Below are 10,000 nucleotides of genomic sequence, written 5' to 3'. Positions count from 1 at the left end.
TCGTACAGATTAGGGGTGTTAGAATAACAAACGTTTGTTGTAGTTGTTGGGCAACGCTTACGTAGAGATTCTCCTTTAAGGCACAATCAGTCATCTCAATACATGACACCCATTGATTCTAATTAGCTTATTACAATTGTTTAACTTAAAGGTTTATAAACCATGTCTTTATGAACGGTCTGTTAGGTCAAGGCCTGTTAGGTCAAGGCCTGTTAGTCCTTGCATGGAGAGCTCTGTTCATGAATTTCAGAGTGCCCCCCCCCCCCATCTCTCAACTTTATACCAGAAGAGGTGGCGGGCAAGACAGACGTTTTTCTTCTTTTTTTTTTTTTTTTTTACGATTGCACCTTTAAATGTCACCAAATTATCCTCCATTTTCTCACACACGCACACGACACGAAACACACTCCTCTCTGAGAGAGAGAGTGATGACAATAACGACTTGAATTACACACAGCCTAATGAGAGGAGCCCCTCCGGAACAAATAAATAAGAATAAAATAATACGGACGGATTAGAATCTTGTGCAAGAACCACGACAATATTATCTTTTAATTAGCTTTTAACTACAGCGACGCCATTCTTCCTGCCGCTGATGAGATAACTAGAGAGGCAATCAGGCAGAGACTCAGGCGCTGCCGCTAATTGCTATAGCGCTATAATGAGAGACGAAGCCGCTTATTAGCTCGACTGATACAAAGCCTCCGGTTTGCTGCTTCACAGAGTCCCCGAGCACAGGAAAGGAGATTTGCCTTTCAGAAAAATATAAGAAAAGGGAGGGCGGAGGGGGGGCGAGGGGGGGGGGTTGTGTTTTGTGTTTCCGTCGTCTCAAGCCCCCTGATTTGGCTTTTTAAGCACCTGCCGAAACGACTGGACTTCCTCCTCCTCCTCCTAGCACCTGTGTTCAAATCTGGTAACTCAATGTACCTTTTTTGTTCCGTGACGGTTTTGAATCAGACAGAGGAGGTCTGTTGGGGGATTATGTTGCAGCAGGGTCAAGTGTTTTCGGGCGTGGCTGGGTGTACATACACACAGTTGATCTGATATGACAATGGGGTAGGTTTTGATACTTTCAAGTGGTTTTGTTTTGCAAAGTAAGTGATGCCTTACTGGTATTATCTACCGCGCTCGTTGGACAAGACAAAAGCGTGGCTGACGCCCCCCCGTCTTAGAGCAAACGTTACCGGTGTCTGTCCCGGTCCATATCCATGTGGACTAGTCAGAGGGACATAAACATACATCTATCGGTCTTGAGGTCCTGAGCTGAAGGCTGCATGTTTATAGTACAGTACAGTGAGGGTCGTCTTAGTGAACCCTCCGTACCTGTTTGAGTTTGAGGTAGAAGGTCTTAGTGAGCCCTCCGTACCTGTTTGAGTTTGAGGTAGAAGGTCTTAGTGAGCCCTCCGTACCTGTTTGAGTTTGAGGTAGAAGGTCTTAGTGAACCCTCCGTACCTGTTTGAGTTTGAGGTAGAAGGTCTCGCTGAAGGCCTTGCGGCTGAAGTACCAGAAGCGTTCGTTGGCGGGGTAGACCCGCACCAGGGTCTCCAGCAGGAACCTCACCGGCTCCACCACCTCCGTCACCACCAGGTCCACAGCCACAGTCATATACACCTGCTTGTCTGGAAACCATCACACAGAGAACATAGTGGGGGGGTAAGTAGCCGGCGGGCGTCGAAGGAAAGCTTTATGCTGAGTTGGTGTTTGCAGTATCAACAGGGACTCCAGTAAAATGCATACAGTCAGTGTAACTGCCCCAGTCAAAGAGGCTGTTGTGGACTGACAGAGTATAAGTGGATGTGAAGGTGCAGTCGAAACCTTTTGTTGATACAGTGGGGGGAGACTGTAGTGTGTTCTTTGTTGCATAAATATCATTAATCTTTACAAAGCATAGAGGATGAATAAGTCAACTGAAAGGGGGGGGGGGGGGGGGGGGTAGCATAATGCATCCACATTCATATCTGTAGAACAGGTGAGAGGTCTTTGGACCAATCTGGAAAATCTCATCTCTATGCATTTACACACACGGTTGTAACAAACACAACACACTGTGCTACGTACAACAACGAAGCATCTGGAATTCACAACAGGAGACAAGGGTTGTTGGTCTGGACAAAAAATGAGATGCAAAGCTTACGGCAGAAGACCTTCAACTGGAAGTTTGGCCAGTTTAATCTTATCGTTTCCCCTTTTGGGGGGAAAAAGTGTAACGTATAATGATGGAGGAGGATAAAGAAGAGCGGATAGCGATCACCAAACTGTGAAACAAAAGGAAAATAACCCATTTCACAGTGGAAAGGTTTTATTATCACAATTAACTTGAGAAAAGACGACAACACCCGCCGCCATTCTAAGAAATGTGTCTAAAAAAAGATTCCAATTACGATAAAGTCAAGCATAAAAATGTTGATTTGGAAAGATGTTTTAGGGTAACGGCATCCCTTCAAGCTTCAGAAGACCCTCAGGATCTTATACTCCCTGGCCCAAAAGGGTTTGTTTAGTTGAGACGACTAAACTTGTTCTATTTTAAATTGTGTTGGATTAGAAGAAAGGGAAAGCTCACTCCCAAAACAATGTTTGTCAGATGCTTTCATACCTAAACAGCAACATATAATTATCATTTCCTTTTCATGTCCTCCAATTAGGGGAGGGGGAAAATAACAGGCTAGAAATTATGTAAGCAATGTTATCGGATAGAATAAAAATTAATATTTTTCAAAGTTGATCTATCCCTTAAACATAAAAAAAAGACCTACTGTGTAAATCCTACTCTATTATATAACAACTATACCAAAAATGAATTGTTGTATCAAGAACATCTAATCTGTAATCTGGCTGACAATTTGTATGGAAACAAATATAAACTTCATAGGTCTACGTTATGTTAGCCAACCAATCAGTAATCAAAGCCTTTTACTTATATTTTCTTCTCATGTTGAAAGGTATCCAAGTCTGGTCTGTTATTATGTGTGTAAGTGTTGGTTGTTGTAGTTCTGTAGCGACCTAACTAACTCCCCTGAGCTGGGTTGCTTTGACAACCTGCCTCATAGGCTCGAGTCAAACTCTCCTGACTTTTCCGAGTCAGCAAGTTGGCAGCTCGACTAATTTGTTTGATATAATAGGTTCAGTGGGGCGAGGTCTCACACTCGCGCTGCGCTGAAATGTCTTACTGTTACACTAAAACCATGTGGACAACACCAACATGTACCAATATTCAAGTTGGCTGGCTACCTCTGTTTGGTTACCAGTGAAATTTTTATTTATTTACTACCCCTCAAAAAAGCACACAATTTGACTGTAGAAACACAAGTAACCACAATTAACTGCAATTGATGCTATTTATAGTGTTGTGAATATTGTAAAAAGGGATTTTTACAAAACAGGGGAAGGTGCTCTAGTCTACAGTTTTAACTTGGGACCAACTAGACACGACCGCTAGCCAGAATTACAACATGGAAAACTAAAACTCAATCATTCCCCTTCCTCTGTTCCTGATAACCAAGTGCCTTCCTCTAGCCTTTATGAAAATATAATTAATCAACATCATACAAGACTATAACAACATCAAATAATATAATTTTCAGTGGCATTCGCTCAGATTTGTGGAAATAAGGGGATGGAATTGAAAGAACCAGCAACGTCCCTGAGCTATGCTTTGCACCTTGCAATAGATTGGATAAATACTGTATCCATAGGACGGCACGGAAGGACTTCCTTATAAAGCTCCACAGTGTATGTTAAGCTAAATGTTAAGCTAAATGTTAAGCTAAAGGCTAGGCTAAATGTTAAGCTAAACGTTAAGCTAAACGTTAAGCTAAACGCTAAGCTAAATGTTAATCTAAACGTTAAGCTAAACACTAGGCTAAATGTTAAGCTAAATGTTAAGCTAAACTCTAGGCTAAACGCTAGGCTAAACGCTAGGCTAAACGCTAGGCTAAACGCTAGGCTAAAAGTTAAGCTAAAAGTTAAGCTAAAGCTAAGCTGAATCCAAAGCTGGTGACAGAGCGGGGTGTTCTGCCTACCTTTAGGGGTGTCCTCGTTCAGCACCTGGAAAGCAGGCAGGTTGGGGTTCCAGGTGCCGGTGATCAAGTATGCCTTTCCATCCGAGCTCTTCCCCATGGACTCCTTAACAAGAGCAGACGTAACACACACAATTTACACACCCCACATAAACCTCTGCTGCTAAATGCTAACTTAACTCAACGCTTTAACTACACACTTGTAAATATCACAGTAGAATACTGAAAAGTATCGTAGTATGAATAAAACAGGAGGAGTATTGATTCTACTCATAATAAGGATTTTACATTGTGTACATTGGACCCAGACTCGAGTGTATGACAGCAAATATGAGACTTAATATGTCACATCCTGCGTCCATCACTGCTTATGGTCAACAAGGGAACAATTCATGTCAATAATAACTCTAAGCAACGGTTAGGTCCCTCACATTATGTAGAGTGCAGCACTATGGCAATAAAACAGAAAAGATCAAAATAACCCATGTTTATCATAGATCTTCTAGAGTACAGACATTAGTTGAACCTTCGTGTTGTGTGTCTGTGTGTACCACACCGTGCACGGAGGAAAGAAAGAAAGAAGAGCAATATTTACGATATATTGTATATACAATATCTAACTAATATAGACAATATTTGACTAATATAGACAACGCTATACTCATGTGGGCTAATAGACAGAGTTCATCCAGCCACCCTGAGGGCTTACCATGTCTAGCAGGTGCATGTCACTGTTCATCCAGCCACCCTGAGAGCTTACCATGTCTAGCAGGTGCATGTCACTGTTCATCCAGCCACCCTGAGAGCTTACCATGTCTAGCAGGTGCATGTCACTGTTCATCCAGCCACCCTGAGAGCTTACCGTGTCTAGCAGGTGCATGTCACTGTTCATCCAGCCACCCTGAGAGCTTACCATGTCTAGCAGGTGCATGTCACTGTTCATCCAGCCACCCTGAGAGCTTACCATGTCTAGCAGGTGCATGTCACTGTTCATCCAGCCACCCTGAGAGCTTACCATGTCTAGCAGGTGCATGTCACTGTTCATCCAGCCACCCTGAGAGCTTACCATGTCTAGCAGGTGCATGTCACTGTTCCTCCAGCCACCCTGAGAGCTTACCATGTCTAGCAGGTGCATGTCACTGTTCCTCCAGCCACCCTGAGAGCTTACCATGTCCAGCAGGTGCATGTCACTGTTCATCCAGCCACCCTGAGAGCTTACCATGTCTAGCAGGTGCATGTCACTGTTCCTCCAGCCACCCTGAGAGCTTACCATGTCTAGCAGGTGCATGTCACTGTTCATCCAGCCACCCTGAGAGCTTACCATGTCTAGCAGGTGCATGTCACTGTTCATCCAGCCACCCTGAGAGCTTACCATGTCTAGCAGGTGCATGTCACTGTTCATCCAGCCACCCTGAGAGCTTACCATGTCTAGCAGGTGCATGTCACTGTTCATCCAGCCACCCTGAGAGCTTACCATGTCTAGCAGGTGCATGTCACTGTTCATCCAGCCACCCTGAGAGCTTACCATGTCGAGCAGGTGCATGTCACTGTTCCTGAGAGCTTACCATGTCGAGCAGGTGCATGTCACTGTTCATCCAGCCACCCTGAGAGCTTACCATGTCTAGCAGGTGCATGTCACTGTTCATCCAGCCACCCTGAGAGCTTACCATGTCTAGCAGGTGCATGTCACTGTTCCTCCAGCCACCCTGAGAGCTTACCATGTCTAGCAGGTGCATGTCACTGTTCATCCAGCCACCCTGAGAGCTTACCATGTCTAGCAGGTGCATGTCACTGTTCATCCAGCCACCCTGAGAGCTTACCATGTCTAGCAGGTGCATGTCACTGTTCATCCAGCCACCCTGAGAGCTTACCGTGTCTAGCAGGTGCATGTCACTGTTCATCCAGCCACCCTGAGAGCTTACCATGTCTAGCAGGTGCATGTCACTGTTCATCCAGCCACCCTGAGAGCTTACCATGTCTAGCAGGTGCATGTCACTGTTCATCCAGCCACCCTGAGAGCTTACCATGTCTAGCAGGTGCATGTCACTGTTCATCCAGCCACCCTGAGAGCTTACCATGTCTAGCAGGTGCATGTCACTGTTCCTCCAGCCACCCTGAGAGCTTACCATGTCTAGCAGGTGCATGTCACTGTTCCTCCAGCCACCCTGAGAGCTTACCATGTCCAGCAGGTGCATGTCACTGTTCATCCAGCCACCCTGAGAGCTTACCATGTCTAGCAGGTGCATGTCACTGTTCCTCCAGCCACCCTGAGAGCTTACCATGTCTAGCAGGTGCATGTCACTGTTCATCCAGCCACCCTGAGAGCTTACCATGTCTAGCAGGTGCATGTCACTGTTCATCCAGCCACCCTGAGAGCTTACCATGTCTAGCAGGTGCATGTCACTGTTCATCCAGCCACCCTGAGAGCTTACCATGTCTAGCAGGTGCATGTCACTGTTCATCCAGCCACCCTGAGAGCTTACCATGTCTAGCAGGTGCATGTCACTGTTCATCCAGCCACCCTGAGAGCTTACCATGTCGAGCAGGTGCATGTCACTGTTCCTGAGAGCTTACCATGTCGAGCAGGTGCATGTCACTGTTCATCCAGCCACCCTGAGAGCTTACCATGTCTAGCAGGTGCATGTCACTGTTCATCCAGCCACCCTGAGAGCTTACCATGTCTAGCAGGTGCATGTCACTGTTCCTCCAGCCACCCTGAGAGCTTACCATGTCTAGCAGGTGCATGTCACTGTTCATCCAGCCACCCTGAGAGCTTACCATGTCTAGCAGGTGCATGTCACTGTTCATCCAGCCACCCTGAGAGCTTACCATGTCTAGCAGGTGCATGTCACTGTTCATCCAGCCACCCTGAGAGCTTACCATGTCTAGCAGGTGCATGTCACTGTTCATCCAGCCACCCTGAGAGCTTACCATGTCTAGCAGCTGCATGTCACTGTTCATCCAGCCACCCTGAGAGCTTACCATGTCTAGCAGGTGCATGTCACTGTTCATCCAGCCACCCTGAGAGCTTACCATGTCCAGCAGGTGCATGTCACTGTTCATCCAGCCACCCTGAGAGCTTACCATGTCTAGCAGGTGCATGTCACTGTTCCGCACCTTCTGCCCTGGGCTCAGCAACATCCCAAAACACCTGGGGGAGACGGGGACAGGGGGGAATTCCATCAACGTCGCTAAAGGAAAATCCAGGCTTATTTTTGTATTAAGACTGGCAAAGATTTATCTTGATTTATCTCTATCTTTAGCAATGTTGATGGAAAAAAACCCAGGTCAGGAACAATGGCTCAATGGCCACTGCAATTTACCTTTTTATATGGTCATATATATATATTTATTTATTTATTTTAATGTTTAGAGCATTTCTGCTTTATTGGGATAGAGACAATAGAGATTAACAGGAAGAATCGGTGAGAGAGAGAGGAGGATAGAGACAATAGAGATTGACAGGAAGGATGGGTGAGAGAGAGGAGGATAGAGACAGTAGAGACTGACAGGAAGGATGGGTGAGAGAGAGGAGGATAGAGACAATAGAGATTGACAGGAAGGATGGGTGAGAGAGAGAGGAGGATAGAGACAGTAGAGATTGACAGGAAGGATGGGTGAGAGAGAGGAGGATAGAGACAGTAGAGATTGAGAGGAAGGATGGGTGAGAGAGAGAGAGGAGGATAGAGACAGTAGAGATTGAGAGGAAGGATGGGTGAGAGAGAGAGAGGAGGATAGAGACAGTAGAGATTGACAGGAAGGATGGGTGAGAGAGAGGAGGATAGAGACAATAGAGATTGACAGGAAGGATGGGTGAGAGAGAGGAGGATAGAGACAATAGAGATTGACAGGAAGGATGGGTGAGAGAGAGAGGAGGATAGAGACAGTAGAGATTGACAGGAAGGATGGGTGAGAGAGAGGAGGATAGAGACAGTAGAGATTGAGAGGAAGGATGGGTGAGAGAGAGGAGGATAGAGACAGTAGAGACTGACAGGAAGGATGGGTGAGAGAGAGGAGGATAGAGACAGTAGAGATTGACAGGAAGGATGGGTGAGAGAGAGGAGGATAGAGACAGTAGAGATTGACAGGAAGGATGGGTGTGAGAGAGGAGGATAGAGACAGTAGAGATTGACGGGAAGGATGGGTGAGAGAGAGAGAGGAGGATAGAGACAGTAGAGATTGACAGGAAGGATGGGTGAGAGAGAGGAGGATAGAGACAGTAGAGATTGAGAGGAAGGATGGGTGAGAGAGAGAGAGGAGGATAGAGACAGTAGAGATTGACAGGAAGGATGGGTGAGAGAGAGGAGGATAGAGACAGTAGAGATTGAGAGGAAGGATGGGTGAGAGAGAGAGAGGAGGATAGAGACAGTAGAGATTGACAGGAAGGATGGGTGTGAGAGAGAGAGGAGGATAGAGACAGTAGAGATTGACAGGAAGGATGGGTGAGAGAGAGGAGGATAGAGACAGTAGAGATTGAGAGGAAGGATGGGTGAGAGAGAGAGAGGAGGATAGAGACAGTAGAGATTGACAGGAAGGATGGGTGAGCGAGAGGAGGATAGAGACAGTAGAGATTGAGAGGAAGGATGGGTGAGAGAGAGGAGGATAGAGACAGTAGAGACTGACAGGAAGGATGGGTGAGAGAGAGGAGGATAGAGACAGTAGAGATTGACAGGAAGGATGGGTGAGAGAGAGGAGGATAGAGACAGTAGAGATTGACAGGAAGGATGGGTGTGAGAGAGGAGGATAGAGACAGTAGAGATTGACGGGAAGGATGGGTGAGAGAGGAGGATAGAGACAGTAGAGATTGAGAGGAAGGATGGGTGAGAGAGAGGAGGATAGAGACAGTAGAGATTGACAGGAAGGATGGGTGAGAGAGAGGAGGATAGAGACAGTAGAGATTGACAGGAAGGATGGGTGAGGGAGAGGAGGATAGAGACAGTAGGGATTGACAGGAAGGATGGGAGAGACAGAGAGAGGATGCTATGCAGGATATGTCGATGGCCAAGGGAGTCGAACCAAGGACCTTGTGATGATCCGGCATGCACCTTAGTGTGCTACGCCACTTACACGCCGCAGGATTCGTTTTTTTATCTTATATATAAGATATATAATATATATATATATTCCCGCAAGGTCCCTAAGATCAGCTGAGACAAATCAGCGAATAATTCCAAGAGTAAAAACAAAACACGGTGCAGCAGCTTTCAGTCACGCTGCTGCATGCTCCTGGAACAAACTCCCTGAAGAAATCAAACAGGCCCAAACCCTTAAATATTTGCACCAGTTATGATTAAACACAAACACTTCAATCAATGTCTTTTTTCCATTAACTATTGTCTTTTTAAATGTTTTATCTATTTACTTCTTATATTTGCTTTTATTCATTGTAATTTTTATTTTCTTATGCTCCTCTTGCTGTAATTTTAAATAATGTATGTAAAGCACTTTGAATTGCCCCTGTTGTATGAAATGTGCTATACAAATAAACTTGCCTTATAAAGGTCTTTGCTGAGAGACTCTCTAGCGGTAGAATAAAAAGACATAAAAAATCTAATTAAAATTGCAATAGTCAAACATTTCTCCAACAGGTAACAGGCATTTCAGTATGTTTACTTTGGTTTATTTGACCATTTTAAATGGTAAACGGTAAATGGACTGCACTTATACAGCGCCTTATTCCAAAGCGCTTTACAACGGCCTCTCATTCACCCATTCACACACACAGTCACACACCAATGGCGGCAAGCTAAGCTACCATGCAAGGCGCCGGCACCGCTCATTGGAAGTACCTTGGGGTTCAGTGTCTTGCCGGGGGACACCTCGACATGTGGCCAGCCGGGGTTCGAGCCGCGGATCTGCCGACCTTGCGATCATTAGACGCCGGCTCTACCTCCTGCGCCACAGCCACCCCCAATTTTAAAAAGGAAGCACATAAATACAAACACATGGCGTCTACATCAATAAGCCTCTGGGATTGCTAGTGT

At 45.8% G+C, this 10,000-nt stretch overlaps 1 protein-coding gene across 2 annotated transcripts in view; it reads right to left on the bottom strand.

The window, feature by feature from the left end:
• rabgap1l (RAB GTPase activating protein 1-like) overlaps window positions 1-10,000 on the bottom strand; it is a 187,672-nt gene that overhangs the window by 162,211 nt on the left and 15,461 nt on the right. Inside the window, exons 8-10 of one of the 2 annotated variants that reach the window (XM_080548270.1) lie at window positions 7,101-7,167; window positions 4,020-4,122; window positions 1,453-1,619 (exon numbers count right to left, since the gene is read on the bottom strand). In XM_080548270.1, coding sequence (XP_080404396.1) covers window positions 1,453-1,619; window positions 4,020-4,122; window positions 7,101-7,167 — 337 coding nt within the window. Of the gene's footprint in view, window positions 1-1,452; window positions 1,620-4,019; window positions 4,123-4,725; window positions 4,745-7,100; window positions 7,168-10,000 lie in introns of those variants that run through there. The other variant, XM_080548269.1, reaches the window with a different exon arrangement.

The sequence above is a fragment of the Nansenia antarctica genome (assembly GCF_963989245.1).
Source record: "Nansenia antarctica genome assembly, chromosome: 1".
Classification (NCBI taxonomy): domain Eukaryota; kingdom Metazoa; phylum Chordata; class Actinopteri; order Argentiniformes; family Microstomatidae; genus Nansenia; species Nansenia antarctica.
The sequence above is the reverse complement of the archived record's forward strand: the minus strand, read 5'-3'. Positions and strand labels throughout refer to the sequence as shown.